The sequence below is a fragment of the Canis aureus genome, chromosome X (assembly GCF_053574225.1).
Source record: "Canis aureus isolate CA01 chromosome X, VMU_Caureus_v.1.0, whole genome shotgun sequence".
In the NCBI taxonomy this organism is placed as follows: Eukaryota; Metazoa; Chordata; class Mammalia; order Carnivora; family Canidae; genus Canis; species Canis aureus.
In genome coordinates this window covers 88,313,191-88,332,408 of record NC_135649.1, presented here as the reverse complement: position 1 = coordinate 88,332,408, position 19,218 = coordinate 88,313,191, and the positions used below count along the sequence as shown (strand labels likewise).

Below are 19,218 nucleotides of genomic sequence, written 5' to 3'. Positions count from 1 at the left end.
CAATTTCAGAAGCCCCAAGCTTTGGCTTATTTGCTAACGAGATTATATCTTAACTACAGAAAGCAGGCAGACAAATGTTTTCCCTTTAATCCTTTCCATATACACTCTCATTAAGGTGGCTTTCAAGCTACTAATTGGGAAGACAATCATTAAGACCAGATAAGCCAACTTCCGGATAGACTACTCAACCTGGAACAGCTTCTACTTCCTAGGTGGAAGAGGAAGATGTCAAACTCCTTTATTTGGTAAGGGCTCTCCCAGCCTGCCCCTGGCCTTGCAGTCTGCAGGGTGGGGGCTGTTAGGAACAAATGTGGGAAGACAAGCTGAATGGAAATATAGCTTGGCAGACCGCAAAGGCAGCACAGAAGGACACTGGACTGGTAATTTGCTAAGCATATCAATCCTGCAGTCTAATGCTAGAGACCTTCCTCTGACTGCCCCCAAATTGAAATTGAATCGATATCAGTGGGAAGAGTTATGACAGCTAGAAAGGTTTTATTCCTGACAGGAAAAAAAAAAAATGCTTTGGCCATATCATTCATGCTTGCTGTCCTAGCTCAGAAGGAGAGGAGCAGTGAAAGAATTCACATCTGATAAGCAAAAGAAACAGCCATTCTTTTTTTTAATCTTTTTTTTTTAAAGTAATCTCTACCCCCAACATGGGGTCTGAACTCATGACCCCAAGATCAAAAGAGTTGCACGCTCCACCAACTGAGCCAGCCAGGCAACCCTCATTCTTTTCTTTCTAAATCAAGTAGTTAATTTTTTTTGAAGGGTGGAGTGGGAAAATAGAAGCACAACAATTAGAAACACAAGACAAATTTAAGATCTTATAATTCATAAGAGATTTCTCTAGGTCTAATTGTTAAAACCCCACATTCAAGCCGAACACATACATTATGTTCAACAACCTTATGAAAGTAATTCTGAAGATGAATTGGAGCCCCTCTTATAATAAAGAATAAACCCATTTTCATCTTCATCAGAATTTCAATTTCTCTATACAACATGCGGGACTTCTTGGAAGTTGGGAGTAAGAGACGTGGAAGAAGTGTCAGCAACCAAGAGCAATAGGGGAAGAAATACTGTACGGAATCTGTACTGCCATGGCAACTGGTGTGATGTGACAAACACCTGTTTGTAAAAGTCTGGCCCTCCGCAGGTGAAAGGGGAACTGAGAACAGAAGGGGACCAAAGAGCAGCCAGGCGTATTCACCAGTTAGGAGGAAAATCATTTCAAGGAAGAGCATACAGAAATGCTTGGGTGGAGGCCTCTGGCTGAGTGTCTACGACTGTCTGGCTATGGGGTTTTGCACAGTTCTGAGAACTAAACACTGAGCCCCCAAACCTCCTGGGCACACGTCCCACTCGGAATAGAAAGTGACTGTGTGCAGGTCCATTTGCATTTAGAGAAGTGGTGTCACTTCAACTTCGGCTGTTAAAATTGGATGTCAGGAGGTCAGAGCCACAGAAAGTTCTAAGAATGCTTTGCCTCTCCATGTCCAGGTGATGCCATGTAAAGCTGTCTCCAGGAGTTAGGGGAGACAAGAAAGACCCACTGACTCTTAATGCTTAACAGAGCCAATGATGGCAGGCAAGGAGCCAGGCTTTGCATTTACCTTGGCAACTGTGCCAGTTCTTTTTAGAGTTCTTTTAATTTTGGGGTGAGAGGAAGAAAAGAGAAAGACATGAAACATAATGAAAGTTTTCACATCCTCTCACAAGAAAAAGAGGAATAAAAGGGAAGAGGACAGAAAAAAAAAAGAGCATACATGCCTTAATTAATGCCTGTGGGGAGGTAAAGCAGGAACAGTGTAGTATTATACAGTAGGTCTTAACCAGGGGTGATTTTTGTGCCCTAGGGGACATTCAGCACCGTCTGGAGACATTTCTGATTATCACAACTAAGGAGAAATGCTATTGGTATGGTAGTGCATAGAGGCAATAATACAAAGAACAGCCTCCCACAACAAAGTACCTGACCCAAAATGTCACTGGTGTGGGACGTTTGGGAGTTGGGAGAAACCTGTACTATAATGATATGCTTCCCTGACTTTCAAAGGATTACACAATTGCTTTTCACACAATTTTTGCTTCTCCAAAGCAAGTTCTCACTGTAGGTCATGAGGTACCACATACTCCAATCTAACTTAGATATGACCAAACATTTTAAGATTGAATTATAATGATTTCAAAAATAAATGCCTATCAAGTTAAGAAAAAAAAGTATTACTAATCAATAAAATGCCAGGACCTTTGGCATTAGGACCAAAACCTAATGCTTTGGGTTCAGTGCCAAGGATTATGAGAGAGAAGGAAAGGGAGAGAATATTCTTGGTGAGTTGAAACAGATGATTAAGTAATCTAAATTCTTTTAAAAGGAATTAAACATTGCAGTGCTCTCATATTTTCTTTAGTTAAGTGAAAGGGAAGAACACTTTGACAAAAACAAACTATAGAAACCAAAGCCTATACACAAATGAAATCTACACATAGGCCAGTCACTGAACATAGGATACCTGAATGTGAAGAAAAGCTAATAGGCTGTTTTATTAACAAACATATTAACAACACGTCAAACTGAAGTTTGACATTATTAGCTGTGTGAGATGTACCATTATTAAAGTTTTAGAATGACCACTATGTTGGAAACCTCTTGTGACAAGGTCCTGAATAAAGTTACCTTGGGTTATCCGAGTTACTGAAGTTGTATTAGCAAATCCTGTTGGTACAACTTTCAGAATATATCTGGAAACTTTGTCTTTACCCCTTCCATCATTACCACTCTAGCCCTGCCAGGCAGGACCATCTCCTGTTTGCCTGCTTCCACCTGTGAGCCCCTGGTTCACTGCATCACCAACAAAGCAATGTACTGCTGTTACCGTGGAAAGTCAGATCATAGGCTGCTCAAAATTCTCCAGGGAATCCTCAATTCACTCAGAATAGAAGTCAAAGCCCCTCCCTCTCTCCTCCTTTCCTCTCTAACCTCATCTACCTACCCACTCTTCTCATGGCTTATTTTACCCCAAGCCACACTGGCCTCCTTGATATTCTGCAAATAGGTCTGTTACACTCCTGCTTTTAGTGCCTTTGCACTGGCTGTTCCTTGTACCCAGAATGCTCTTCCTCTGGATATCTGTCAGCTCACCTTCTCTCCTCCTGTGAGTCCTTGTTCAGATGTCAGCTTCTCAATATGGTCTGCTCTGACCACTCTGTTTAAAACTGCAACCCCTTCTCTAAGCAGTCCCTATCCCTTTGGCTGCTCTTTTTTTCTCCAGCAGTCCATTTCATCTCCTAACCTACCATATAGTTGACTTATTTATGCTCATTGGTTAGTGTTGGTGTCCCTGAACTAGAAAAGTCAGTTTGCTCCATGGGGGCAGTGATTCTGTCTGTTTTGTTCATTGATCTAGCTCTGGTTCCTAGATAGTGTCCAATACACAGGAAGCACTCGATGCATAGTTTTGGATGAGTGTCTTAAGAAAAATTTACTCAAATTCAAAATTGCTGAGTATCTAAATGTGGGTATTCCATTTACTCATACAAAATGTATAGATTCAGGTACTGAAATATTTTATATATAATATATAATATAAAGGATATCAACATTAATGTGTGCTCTGTATTGTGTCCACCTGCCAACTGAACGATGGTACCAGAAAGTTGGTTTCTTCTTACTTGAGGTTTGAGAATTACTTCTATCTTCTCTTCCTCTGCACATTCCTGGGTGTTTCCTCAAAATTATTTGGCATGTGCCTTAGGAATAATAAACAAATAAAATCTAATGCAAAACTAAATTTGAGCCTTTCTGTGAAATGCCCTCTTATCTTTATGTAACTACCCCATGATGCAAATGTGACTTCCATGAAACTTCTCTGGCTCTTTTAATGCTATTTCCCCACCCTCTACCTTGGACAATAATGGTTTTGCTTATCCGTAAAGGTGGCCATAGACAAGTTCCTATCCTTGTGCACATACGTCACTCTTTCAAACAGAAGGTACAATCTATTTTTCCTCCTCCTGAATCCAGGCTAGTCTTGTAACCTATTGGCCAACATAATGCAGAGAACATGACACAGTTGTCAGCTTCAGGCCAAGGCTTCAAGAGGCCTGGCAACTTCCGTTTTTGCTTATTTGGGGCCGTTAGACATTATCCTGCTGAAGAGGGGGCCCCATGAAGATATAGAGAGAGGGCAGGAGGGAGGGAGGGAGGGAGGAGTACCTTGAATGAGAGACTACGAAGAGGGCCCAGCCAGCTCCCAGCTGTTATGGTCACTTCAGCTGACATGACACAAGAGTGAAGCCTGTGTGGGGACTGGCCATGCTACCTGAGCCCACAGTCTGTCAAATAGAATTGAGCAGTCCCCCATCAAGCTCTGCCCCAAACTGCAGAACTGTGAGCAAATAAATGGCAGTTGTTGTCTGAAGTCACCAGGTTTAGTTGCGTGCTGATCTGCAGCCATCGGTAATAGATACACTGCCTCATCTCCCTACTGAGATCATAATACCTCTAGGTCTCCAAGCACGGCATTCTGCATGAAAGCAGGCACTTGAATATTTGTTGAATAAATCAACCAGAGGGTAAATGAGAAGCTGAAGCATGATATTTAAATATAACTACTTTGGGATTTTGTTTGGTTTTGGATTATCATATCAAATACCATGACTAATCAAAAGCTGACTGTATTATCAAAAGTATTACAGTACAGTATATTGTCAATCATTATTTATTATATGATGTTTATATCATTACTTTTCAAGAAGAGAACTCAAAATAAAATTGCCCCTTGAGCAAAGTGTTTTTAACGCAGTGCTAATTATATGAACTAGGAATCTATACATTTTAAGTTTTCAAAGTGTAATTTTTATCATATAATTTATAATATATACAAGGAGAGAACTTTTACTCTTTATATATGCATTTTAATATATTAATTAAATGCAGAAGAGTAACACAGCCTGCTACTATCAATAACAATTTCCCTCCTAAAAAATGAGTGGGAAATATCAGAAAGGGAGACAGAACATGAGAGACTCCTAACTCTGGGAAACGAACAAGGGGTGGTAGAAAGGGAGGTGGGCGGGGGTGGGGGTGACTGGGTGACGGGCACTGAGGGGGGCACTTGATGGCATGAGCACTGGGTGTTATTCTACATGTTGGCAAATTGAACACCAATAAAAAATAAATTAAAAAAACCAATTTCCCTCTTTTTATTTTTTTTACACTTCTTGCTCTTTGTTTGCATAACTGAAAAACACTTTTCTACAAAAGTGCTATGTATCCAGTGGGCTGTTCAGTATTGAGTATTGATATTAACCATCTTGTTTTCCTATCACCACATTTGAAAACAGTAAGATATTTTATAACTCATGTGCATTTTCTACATTTCTCCCATGATTTTTTTCATTTGCTATGGTAAACATTCCACTAGACTGTTTTTGGAATTGCTCATGCTTTTACTTCAGTTTTAACCACAAGAATTTTATTTTATTTTTTAAGTTTTATTTTTTATTCATGACAGACCCAGAATGAGAGAGAGAGAGAAAGAGAGACAGAGGGAGAAGCAGACTCCCTGTGGGGGGCCTGATGCAGGACTCGATCCCAGGGCCCTGGGATCATGACCTGAGCCAAAGGCAGATGCTCAACCACTGAGCAATGCAGGTGCCCCTAACCACAAGAATTTTAGTTAAAATTTCCCAAACGTTCTAGAAAATTTAAACTGTACTTAGTAATTTCTTTAACCATTAAAAGAAATTGAAGAAGCCAGGCATTCGATAATATGTTTTGAAGGAAGGAGAGCCCCATGTCTGTGGATGCTGTGTGTTAGAGAGAGACCAGTAACAAAATGCCAGAAAGAGAAAGTGGGTAGTAGGGCTGGAGAGACATCAGGGGGCTCTTAGCAATTCAAGGCCTTGGAAGGGGCTGGGTGTCAGGTGGAAGGCCCATTGGTTTTCTTTCTGGTGAGTCTCCACATTCTGCCTGACACCATTGCAAACCAGGGATTGACAGTTCTCATGAACTTGATACTGGGAGCAAAAAAATTGGTGACTCTTTTGTACTGCAACACTACGAAGATAAAAGCATATGATGAATTTTTCTTATATGAACCAAGTAAACCAATTATCAACCAATCCCCCCCCCATTAACTTAGGATAGGATATTATCTGGTTCTTCCTATTTGTTGGTTTTTTTCATTTCTCTTACACGCATAATGGCAAAAGAAGAATAACAGAATTTCAGAATACATGTACATTTTAATAAGAATAAGGAAATTGAAATGATAAAATTGTTCCTGTTAAGAATGTATATGACTCTTCAAATATAAAGCAATTAAATAAATATTTATTTGGAAGTAAAATTAACCTTAAGATGCTCTCCATGAGTAATGAAATACTTCTGATCATTATCACTTATCAGTTTCTCTTCATAAACATTAAAGTTAGTGACAAAAATAACTTACCTTCACATCCCTGTGAATTATGTTATTATCATGACAGTAGCGTAGAGCTTCTAGTATCTGTCTCATGTAATGACTGTAGAAAAACAAAAGAAATCTAAAACTGTAATAACATTTTTTTATTTTTAAAACTTAATATATAGCATCCCTAGTTTGTAACTCCCACCTTCATGTGCACTGCCCATGGACACTTTTCATTTGAGTAGACACGACTGGTGGAATGTGAGGCTTCATAATGAAAAAGCTGGCAGACTCATGAGTTTATAAGCTTCATGAAGAAATAATGTGTTCTGTATTTTCTAAGATAACCAAGTCAAAAGAATTTCACACAGTTTATAAGTAAAATAGCTATGCAAAGGAAAAATTCAAGCTGAAAATATGGGTGAGGTGGAGAAGCAAGTCTCAGACACTCGGTTAATTCTACTTAGTTACAATGGATTGCTATTAAGTGAACAGTGCTCAGAGGTACACCATGGATTCTGAATTAAGGGGTGAGAGCCTTTTATCTGCTGGCAGAGGCTGGCTCTCTGCCTTATTTCCATTTAGCTCTAAGGACAAATAAGAGGAAAGAACCGCTTTATGCGTAAAATTTCTTTTTGCAACATAATCAAATTTTAGTTGGGGCATCTTTTAACAAAGCAGAGTTGTTCTGGGCCTAAATCTTAGGAAGTTGGACTCATCAGGAGGCCAGCAGGGGTCTGCAGAGGCTTTCCCTCCACCCCCAGGTGCAGGTGAAAACAGGAGGAGTCAGCATTTTAAAGTCATTAAAAAGTGCTAACAGGGTCAACTAGCAACAGTGTATGACCAGAGTAAAAGCTGTATTCAATATTACCTCAGAGGTCACTTTGACTTCCCTCCATTAATTCTAAAGTTCTTCATTTAATCCTATTTCTTTCTGTCAAGTGTCTTCTTATCCTTTCTTCCTCTGTATTTTACTTACTCCCTTCGTGTCTTTCTCTTTTTTCCTATTATCCCCCCTCCTTTTTTATTTCCCCCTTTTCCTTCCCAATCAGCCATGACATGGAAATGCAATACACACATTACTTATTATATTATATTTATTGCTTTTATCTTTCCAGATCTTATATTCCTCACACTTTAAAGAAATTAAAACTAAATAATTTACCAGTACTTGTGAATGCCACTGTGTGTATCTTTGTGGAATGCCATTGTGTGTATCTTTGTGACTCAAAAAAAATTTTTCCCCCTCTCTTGCTATACAACTAAAAGGCATTCTGCCAAGTTTCCTTTTGGGTATGCAACTATCAAATTCACATGAACATCCCTCTCACTGGCATATGCATTATTTCATGTGCTACAATTGATCAGAAGGTTCCATTTTTAAAATGAAAAGTTGGAAAAAAAACCCCCAATAACCCTAGACTGTATTCCTATACTTATCACTGTCTCTTCACAATTGGGCTGTAAAGCACAAAACTTGGCTCATGCGGTTCTTAGTTGTCACGTCAATTTTTCTTACTTTGCAAATGCACACAAAAGGGGTTGTGGTCATATGCTCTTTGCCTGAGCCTGTGCAGCCTATAATTTTCTGTTTAAGTTAGGGATACTTAACTTGGTCCTTTTCTGGCTCAAATCAGGCTTTGAAGGCTACATGATCCCTGAAATGGTAGAGACAAATGTAAAAGTGCTTTGTAAACTCTAAACCACGCTACAAAAGGTAAGTCATTATTACAATACTATTATTATTGTTTAGTCAAAGGTTTAGGAACAGCCTATTTGTGCATCTAGATGTGAACATTAGAATAGTGGGTAAATTTTTTTTTTTAAAGATTTTTATGGGATTCAATCCCAGGGCTGGGATTACACCCTGAGCCTAAGACAAATGCTCAAACACTGAGCCACCCAGGCATCCCAGCGGGTAAGTTTAAATTAGGTAATATGGACATAGCTTACACCTACAGTATAGACTACTTTGGATACATAGTACTAAGACAGCCACTTATATATCTTTAGCCCGAGGAAAATTCCTATCTCAAAGCCTCATTAAGAAAAAAAAAAACCCTCAGTGAATGAGCATTTTAACCTAATTATCAGAGTACTCAATTATTTGACCCAAATATACATACATATCAGAATCTCTGGAGTGTGTTGGGGGAGGATACACTTTTTTCTTCCCAGATATTACAGATTTAAAGTGATCTTTCTCCACTCTCCCAGTCATGACTCTGGCAGGCTGTGCACGTGAACAGTGTGCAAGCAGAATAAAAAGAGAAGCAAAATCTACCCACACAGCCTAGAATTGCTGACTAAATTTTAATTAGAAAGCTTCATTTTCATGACTCATCACAGTAGCCTATACTTTCAGAGAAACTTCGCAATACATAAGTTTGCCTGTAAGGATCGGGAATGAGGACAACTTAGGGGAAGGAAAGAACTGGCCTGCAAACCACTGACTTCTGATGGAAGGCTCCATTTCCATGGTGGTGGAGGAAAAGAGGGGAGGAGACTCTAGGTAAAGAGATTAACTAATGCTCCTGCTAAGCAGAAGAGACCTTATCCCTGAAGTGCTCTTAAAAGAATGTGCCTGGCTAAGGATTACCTATGGTAAATGGAACCTGGGATCTTTGAGGTATGGCTGACTTCCTGGAGAAGGTCATGGAAGCTATACAACACCCTGAGGCTTGGTACAATGGAGATGTCTCATAATTGCAATGCTCCCTTCTGTGTGTGGGATACCACAAACCTCATGTAGAGACCTCATCTACTCTGGGCCAGAGGTGCATTTCTGAGGTGGGAAGCTGCCCTTGAAAATCCAGACCTCTCTGTTTCAGCTGAGCCTTTTGATTGTATCGTTAAAATTATTTAGTAAAGCTTGGTACTAGGTAAGAACATCACTCTGGTTTGTTAAGAGTTTGATTTGATAATCTGATTATGTTAGCATATTCCACAACTCATCATTCTTGAAAGAACAGAGGTAATCACTAATTGGGTTGTAAGGATTGTATGCAGTTTTATTTTATGCCATGCTTTGCTGCTTCTTTTGAAGCTCAGCCAGTTGGAGAAAAACATTATCAATTTGATTACTTGGTGCCTCGGAGTCTTCTTGCAGTTGGTCTCACTAGAATACTGATACAAGCTAAATTTCCCAACAATGAATCACACAATCAGAGAGGAGGAGGGAAGGTCTGAAGTCATCTGGTTGAATGCTCTACAACCAAAGGAAGGCTCTACATACCCTTGTTGTATGGTTACTGATCCTCTGCAAAAGGGGACATGCCTAATACTACTTTGTGAGGATGCCCCTCCCTGCCTTTTGTAATTTTTAGGAAGGGTGTTTAATTGTGCCTAATTTCTCTTCTTTGCAGTGTCATCTACTGGTCCCAAGGCTACTCTTTACTGTACCATTCTGGAGACAGATAGGCTCAAAGTTGAGGAAAAGCCGCATGGATGAGTGGGGAACACAGTAAAAGTGGTATTGGTTTAGTATTAACTCCGACAGCACACGTGCCAGGTACCCAAAGTGTTACTGTGGTTCAAATGGACAAAAGGCATTTTACTTCATCAAGCTTCACTGTTTTATAAAAATCAGAATTTTTAGTTTTCACTACTTGATGCTGCTGTTGAAAGAGATTAAGATGGGAAAGTACAAAAGGCAGGGTGCTTCAAATTCTTGAAGCAGTAAGTATAAACAATGATGCACAAGGACCTGAGAGTTTCATTTAGTTGGATAAAGTGATTTACCGCTGTATCATAAGAAGAATCAAGAATGCATGGTCTATTTTGGTATTAAAGAATGCTTTTAAATTCTGAAGCAGAATACAGAATAAAAATTTTAAATTGTACGAAATTTTAATTTGATACGAACTCAAAACTAATAGAAAAATGGGATTAAGAAAGCCTGTTAGAGCTGTAGGTTTGAATCCTTCAACATATTATGGTTGGTGACTAAGGAGACCCCATGTATTAAAAAGACAACCCACCAAAGTGGATATTTATGATATGATTGAATGCCACCAAGGCAGAAAGTTATACTGCTCTAAATCTATAAGCAAGTGGCCCGGTGCATGGCCCCTGTGATTGTTCAACTTTACTCCTTATTTTGAGCGATTAGTTCTTTACAACAATTTGACTTAGAACAACGGCCACCATTTGCTTGGCCTGAAGATCACACACTGGCCTGAAGCAAATATATTTAGCAGGAAAACTGTGCTTTTATTTTTATTCCTTCTACTATTCTGGGCATTTCATCAGATTAACCAGTCACATAACAATCTGCTATCACTAAAAGGCAGAGTAAAGAACTAATAAGGCACATCTGCCCAAAACACACAAAAATCCAAATTTTCATCTTCTTAATTCTTGAGCTATGAAATATCTCCTGGAATTAAAGTAATCAGAAATGGGAAACATAGCAGTACTATGTTGAGCTGTAAACCTGCATTAATAGATAAATTCATTGTTCAGTATTTTGCATTTCCAGTCATTACTTTGGTCCCACTAACGCACACTAAAACTGACATGCTCCTTGTAGGAAAGAGTGGCAGTATGCTCATCATCAGTTCAAAAAGCAGGTCACTTCATGTGATTTCTTTGTCATTTCCTTCTTTTATTTCTGCCTTGACCTCTGGGGAGTCAATACGAATGATGAATGACTTACCTGGCTACAGCTTCACTGTATACAAAACCAGCATCAGCTCGCTTTACAATTTCAAAACACAGATCTGCTCCATCCATACTGTGGAGAAATATGAAAAAGAATGTAAGAAGAAATTGCAGGAAGAAAATACTGAAAATGAATACACTATAATAAAGTTATTAGTTGGCTTACAACTAATGATTCCAATAAGTTATTTAAATCTCCTTTCTTTCGATGAAAAATAGACAAATTAGAAAGGAGATTATAACCATCTTAACACTGAAAATCTACATGGAAAGAAATACAAAGAACAAGCAAATGGTAGCATCAAATAGCATAAGGTGTAGAAAACTGGCCATCAATTTCCTGTAAGTTATCACAACAAAAAGTCTCAGAAAAGGGCAATGCTGGGGATTATGGGCATATTTTTGAGTCAAGTTCCAAAGTTACTTGTACCTAGCCACATCACGTAATATTTTAAGAATCCAACAAGGATTCTAAAATATTTTGCTATAGTTATCACCACTAACTGGGAATTCAGGCTACATACTGTAGAAGGAAAAAAGTAGCTAATTCATAATTTATTTTGGCTTGTATTTCCATTACCAAAGTCAATGGCCACAAACATATTCTTTTTTTTTTTTCCAATACAAACATATTCTAGCAAACTGATGTGTTGGTGACAGAATAATACTATCTTGCCCCAAACTTAAAAGTGGTTTTCTTTTCTATTTCTTAGCAGATCAGTAAGGCCTGTTGCTGTGTCAGCCACACCTTGCCTCTTCCTATTCTAGCTGATGGCTCTTCAAAAATACCTCGCTCTCTAGGCAGGCCAGTCTTATTACTATTCCCTGAACATTTTCTTTCTTTTTGTCACATGTTTCTGCATATATTGTTCCCCATATTCAAAATTTACCTTAATCCAAGGTCCCATTCCAATCCCACCTCTGCAGAAAGCCCCCTCGGTGGATTACCAGCTACATTAAGGCTTTCATTTGTTTAAATTCTATAACCCTGTATGTCCATATCATAACATTTGACACACACATTTAGCATTTACATACATATATATACATATATGAAACATTGCAGATTATATTTATTAATGAAATTATTCAAATATTAAGTTAGCCAACATCTTCATAATGCTTTCAGGCTTATGAGATGTTTTCAAATCCAATATTTCATTCATTCACTTATTCAGTAGCTCAGACTCCAGTATATCTGCTGTAGGTATTACACTGAGGAAACAGACTTCTAGAAGAGAAAGTAAAGAAACTACTCATTACTATTACTAATAATTACTAACTAGGTATTAATAATCATTATTAATTAATTGCTATTCACCAAGCAAAATGGGAAACGCTCCTTGTTATATCTTCATTCTTATAGTCACCCCATGATGTCAGCATTCTTTTCATTCTCAATTTCCCTAAGTAGAGAAGTATGTGACAGAGATACAAATCAAATCTGTATCTATATTCAATGCTCTTCCCATTATCTTTAGCTACACCTATTGGGTGTGCAAGGAGCAAATGCACATATTCAAGCTCAACAGTTCAACAACAGTGTAAAGTCCTAAGAACAAGTATGCTTTATACTTTCAACATATTCCCACCCAATACCCAGCAGAAGACTGAGCACACAGTAAATATTTAATGAATAACTGACTATATTATTTAAAACTTGGTGTGGTTTTATATAAAAGAAAACATTTTCACATTTATACAAGGCTTTGCAACACTTTCATAGTTTCTAATTCACAGCTAATTAAACATTTTCCAAAGTCAAATAGGATTCTTCTTCGTAAAAAAATCTTTGTGATGGCATAGTCTACTCTCAAGTATGGTAGTGACCACTTTCCACCATCAGAAATAAAGCCCAAATGAATGTGGTCACACACCTTGTGAACAATCCTGATCACTTGTCAGAGTACAAGTCCCTTAAGCGGAGTTGTACTTGTCCTGTATAGGTCAAGGAGCATATACAATAACACTTTTGATACGCTCCTGGAAAATACTTAACATATTCTACTGCCCCCACTAATTGTGAAAGTGTTCTTTCCTCTCTACCCTGCCTCCACTAGGATGACTATGCCTTTTTAATCTTTGCCATCCAGATAAGAGGGGGGAAAAGTCATGATTGCTTTAATTTGCATTTCCTTGATTACTAGAGGGTGAATATTTTTCATTTCTTTGTATTGTGGGGAGGAAATAAATACTATTTTTAAAGCGGGCTGCACTGCGGTTTAAGCTGGTGGCTTGATCTCTAGGAGCACTAAAAGACCCCTCACAGTGAGGGAATTACAGCTTTTGTTTAGGGGATTTCCTTTTTAATTGTGAAATGTGAGGATGAGTACTACTCAGCTCAGATGAGAGAGGAGTTAGGCAAAGGACAGCTGAATTGATTGCACCACCAAGCAATAAGAATCTGGGAGCTCTCCTGAGAGCTGGAAGACAACTTTTTAGAGGCACCTGGAAGAGGGAGAAAAGGAATCTTGGAGGTAGCAGGTAGTCAAGTGGTGAGAGGCCAATGCCTACTAAGCGAACCAGTCAGTGAGAAACAACTGGAAATTATATACTGCCCTATAATTATCAGCATGGATCAGTTCATTTTTTTTCTGGTCATATCTGAAATACTAGTATTTGAAATGACAGTCTCTACAAATGCACAGAAATGTATTTTCAGGTTTCTACTCTCTCCCATTGATCTACTCTTTTATCTAGTATCAAACCATTTTTATCAAACCATACTGTAATAGTGTTTTTTATTTTATTTTTGTTTTAGGTAAGCTCCACGTCCAACATGGGGCTTGAACGCATGACCCTAAAATCAAGTGTCACATGTTCTACCAACTGAGCCAGCCAGGCACCCCTGTAAGAGCACATTTTAACATTTGGAAAAATAAGTCATTTCATTATTATTCTTCATCAACATTTTCTTATGAATTTTTCCTCCCTGCTGAACTTTAAAATTTGTTAAATGCTAATAATTGTTAATATTTTGGCTGAGATAGTATTATATTTATAGGTTAATGTCTAGACATTAACATTTTTCTCATATTCTCATCTATGAACGTGATATGCTCTCCATTTCCTTTCATGTCTCTAAGTTGTAGTTTTAAGGTTTTCTTCATATTAGCTCCAAATATTGATTATTGGGTTTTTTCTCCCAGTACACTTTTGGTTGCTCTTATAAATGGTATCTTTTGGTCACTGTACATTTTTAATACAATGGTTCACAACTGGGGATACCAAACAAAATCACCTGTGTAACTTTTTAAATATATGGGCATATTCTCTGAGGGGCTAGTCTGAAAGTCAGTCATCACTGCAACAGTAGTCTTCTATTATGAAAGTTGTTTGATTAGTTATTTGTAATTCTGATGTTAAAGTAAAAGGGGCAATTCATTAATTTTAAATTTTATGAGATACAGAGAAACTGAAATACTATTTCCACAAATTTCACTTATCATGGATCTTGAAAAAATATATATTCATAATACAAACCTGATTAACAACTTTGAACAAAAAGTTTGATGTCCTCAAATCTTTGATAATCTTTATTTGCTAATACTTAAGACAAGCATTACAGCTTCTTTTATTTAAAGCTTTTCTCTTTGCTTCTCATGTTAAGGTGTTTCTGGGGCTGCCAAGAAGCTTCAAAAAGCGTGTTCTAAATTTCCTTGTTTGGTTCTATTCTGAGGGAATAAAATAAGAAGGAGGAAACCCCTGCTTCAAAGAGTATTGGTGGGGGGGGGGGGGGGAGGCAGCCCCGGTGGCGCAGCGGTTTAGCGCCGCCTGCAGCCCGGGGTGTGATCCTGGAGACCTGGGATTGAGTCCCACATTGGGCTTCCTGCATGGAGCCTGCTTCTCCCTCAGCCTGTGTCTCTGCCTCTCTCTCGCTCTCTCTGAATGAATAAATAAATAAATCTTAAAAAAAATAAAGAGTATGGGGAATGCCTCGAATCTCTATGCAGAGAGAAACTATGGGAGGTTGACTCTTACTTGTGAAAAGTGGTGGGATCATGAATGATCTTAGCTGTCCCTTCCTACTGTCTGTCTGAAATCTTTAACATTTTACACTAAACATGCATTACTTATATAATTAGAAAATTTTCCAAACAAATATGCCAAACAAAACAAATCACAGGTCTAGAGGCACAATGTATGGCTAGTCGAATGTTGAAGGGATTAGAATATGCCATCCCAAAATATGCCACTTTGGCAGAGGAGTAGTTTGAGCTGAAGGCAATTGAAAAACAGCAGAGGAAGAACTCTCTGCTCTCCTCCATTCTGTCTAGAAACAGGGCTCAAATTTCCCTTTGTAAAGATGTTCCCCTCTTGTTACTAGGAAGAGAACTACTCTCATCTATATAACAAACTTGACCAAACAACTCTTACAGACCATACATTTCTTAGTCGCCTTCCCACAACTCACCTCCAACGTGAGACACCCAAACTACAAACTAACCCCCCTTCCCATGTCTAGTCTCTTCATACTTTATTACTCTTTATTAAAATGATATGTAAGTGTCTGGGTTTAACTACCTTTTTGTGGTTTTCACTTTTTCCCCAGTAAGGCTGTCCCGCAGCCCCACTGAGTCCTGCCATGTGCAGACAAAATAAAAAAAAGCTTTATTTTCTCCTATCAAAGTCTGGTGTTGGTCAGTTTAATTCACAGATCCAGTAACTTAATCTAAGGGAGTAAAGGTTTTTTTCCTTTTCTACGATGTATTTTCTGTAAAAGCAGAAAAAGAGGGAGCTTGTCGGAGACTCACATTGGATCAGACAAAGAAGTGCTTCTCAACTGTGGTGAGGAACCAGTTTTTTCCCCCTCAGGTATATTATTAATTGGTATTTTTATAAAATATAAAATCATATGCTTTGATTTCACAGCAATGTCAAATTGCTCTAACAGCTTCTAAATGTTTACTCTCAATTTCTGTATTTATCTCATTATAGACTGGTAACAGTTGGTAGATTGGAATTCATCAGCAAACTTCTTTGAGGAACACTGTAAAGGCCAGACTAAATTTGAATTTCCCTGACCAGCATTTCCTCTGAAGGTGACAAAAACAACTATAGAACTGGATGAAATTAAAAAAAAAAATTTTTAAGCTTAAAGAATTAACAGTATAGTGAGTGAAAAACTATCTAGTGGTGGGAGGGTAGTTTTGAGCTCAGAGGTGTACAAGAGCTGCTTCTGCCCTCAGGGTAGGCAGCAGGCCAGGAAAAGGAGCCAGCCATGAAAGTGGTAGGGGTGCATATTTGCGGAATTCTGAAGAATGGAGGAAGCAGACTGACAGGGTGGGTTCTGACCCTGGGAGGGTCAGATGTCCGATTGACAGGGTCCAACTGCTTTTTCACTACTATGGTGATCCAAGAGGAAAGACAGAGCCTTTCTTTTGCCTACCCCAGAGGAGCCCGTCAAAGGCTAAGGACCTGAAAAAACACCCCATGCTCTGGGCTGGGGTGATAAAGAGCTTTATTTTGAAAAGCAGGGTAAAGAATATATTATGGTACATCTTATACTAGTAGCATAGAAAAATCCCAATGTCTACCACGAAGAGAAAAGCTCCACTTAAAAACTTCAGCAAGGATCAACACATTATTTTTAAAAAAGTGACACCATAGATTTTAAAAAAGCAAATAGAAATTTCTGAATTAAAAAACCTAATGCCAAAATTAAGAACCTAAGCAGATTAGGTAGTTAAAAACTAGTGAACCAGAAGATGTAGTCAGACTGAAGCATGGAGAGACAAAACATGGAAAATATGAAAGTGAGGATAAGAAAGGATTACAGTAAGAGGGTCAGCATCTATTTTTATTGTAGTTTCAAAAGTAAAAAGAAGGGTACCTGACTGGCTCAGTTGGGTGGAACGTGCAACTCTTGATCATGGGGTCTTAAGTTCGAGCCCCACATTGGGTGTAGAGATTACTAATGGATAGATAAATAGATAAGTAAGTACATAAAAAGTGAAAAGAAAATTTAGCAGAAGCAATACTGAAAATATAATGTCTGATAATAACCCAGAAATGATTAAAGATCTCAGTAAACACCAAACAGTAAAGAAATCCATAGTCAGACACACATCTGTGAAAACTGCAGGAAACCAAAGAAAACCTCAAAAACAGTGAAAGAAAAGAACAGACTGTGGGACCCAAGGAATTTAACAAAAATCTCCTACCCCTGGACAAGCAGAGCAGGACTAATTCCATTTTGTGCCATCTCATGTATAACCCCCACATGACCTGTTTATTGCTTAAGGCACTCCCCCACCCTAGTCAAGCCGCTGAGCACACCCTTACCAAAAACCAGTTCATATAGGAATGCGGAGGAACCCCAACCACCAAAGAATGTAAACCCTGCCTTTTGCCCACCAAACCTGTGTGCCAATTCTGACCAGAATGATAGGCTAGTTCAAACGGTCACTATAGGGTAAATTGTAAATCAATTGGCCACCTACGTGTGGACCAACATGACTGTACAACTTTCTGTGTGTATTACAATCTCATTGGCCACTGGCCCCTATAAGACTGCTACGCCTCTTAACCTAGGGGTCCACGTCCCTGCTCCGCTGTGTCACTTGGACCCAAGCTCGAGCTTGCAAATAAACCCTCATGCGCTTGCATCAGTGTCGGCTCCTTGGTTTCTCGGATACGCAATCTTGGGCACAACACAGACTTTTAGGCTGATGGCTGCCTTCTCAATGGCAACAGTAGAAGCCAGAATACAGTAGAAAGGAATCTTAAAATCAAATTAGCTGCCAACCTAAAATTCTCTTCTCACCAAAAAACCCCTTAAAAAAAATAAAGGTGAACAAATTTCTTTCAGATAAGCAAGGAAACCAAGAGAATTTGTCAGCAGCATACCTATCCCTAAAAGAAATACAAAAGAATATTCCTCAAGTAGAAGGAAAAATGAAGTCAAATGAAAACTGAGAGATGCAGTGAAGCATGAAAAACATAAAATATGGTAACTATGTAAGTGAAACTAAATGAACAATAATTACACAAAACAATTATTTTCTCTCTCCAGAGAAAGAGACCAGGTAATATAATAACTATTGAGAAAGAGAGGGAGAGAAATTGATCTTAAATAAAAATACTTGACAACAATAACATATAGGTCAAGAGGCATACTGTAATTTCTAGGACAACCACTAAGTTCTCTAATTTTTTTGCTGTCAGGACCCTTTTCTACTTAAAGATCATGGAAAACCCCAAAAGGATTTTATTTATGTAGATTTTGTCTATCAATATTTGCTGCATTAAAAATTAAAATCTGGAAATGTAAAAAAGTTTAAAATGACAATAAACCAATTACATGTTAACAGAAATAATATTTTTTTCATGAAAATTATCTATTCTAAAACAAAACAAATTTAATGGGAAAAATGGAATTGCTTGATATTTCCCAAATCATTTTTGATTTCTGGTTTAATAGAAGACAGATTCTCATATCTGCTTCTACATTCAATCTGTTATAGTATGTTATTTGCTTAAAGAAAATGAAGAAAATCTGGCCTCACACAGATACATAATTGGAAGAAGGAGGTCTATTTTAATAGCCCTTGCAGATATGTGAGAATATCCTTGACACTGCACCCAAGACTCAAAAAGTGGTAGTTTCTTAAAGGTAAACTGCAATGTGGATTCTGAAACCATATCAATGAACTTTTGGTATTGTGCTACATAATAATCCACTCTTCTGTCTTGTTCTTTGAATGGATCTTTTACCTGTGGCTTGACTTTGCAACATCACATATTAGTCATCTGAAAAATACTGGTCCACTGAGTTATGCAAATTTTCTCTCTCTATATATATAAATATTTAAAGATTTTATTTATTTATTCATGAGAGACACAGAGAGAGCGAGAGGCAGAGACACAGCCAGAGGGAGAAGGAGCAGGCTCCATGCAGGGAACTTGAGGCGGGACTCGATCCCAGGACTCCAGAATCATGCCCTGGGCCGAAGGCAGGTGCTAAACCACTGAGCCACCCAGAGACCCCCAGATTTTCTAAATATTGACACATCTCATTACATGGTATAAAAAAAAAATCCACATTCATTCGTATCACCATTGATTACATTAGAAACATTCTTTAAGTCTTGGGAAGCTGTTAAGCACATGGTGGCAGATACGTTTTCCAAAATTG

The 19,218-nt window shown here is 38.3% G+C and overlaps 1 protein-coding gene across 13 annotated transcripts in view; it reads right to left on the bottom strand.

Annotated features, from left to right (window-relative positions):
• Positions 1-19,218, bottom strand: part of CASK (calcium/calmodulin dependent serine protein kinase) — a 350,134-nt gene that overhangs the window by 171,809 nt on the left and 159,107 nt on the right. For all 13 annotated transcript variants that reach the window (XM_077888807.1, XM_077888808.1, XM_077888813.1 and 10 more), the window contains exons 4-5: positions 11,077-11,154; positions 6,462-6,534 (exon numbers count right to left, since the gene is read on the bottom strand). In XM_077888807.1, the coding sequence (XP_077744933.1) occupies positions 6,462-6,534; positions 11,077-11,154 (151 nt within the window). The remainder of the gene's footprint in view (positions 1-6,461; positions 6,535-11,076; positions 11,155-19,218) is intronic.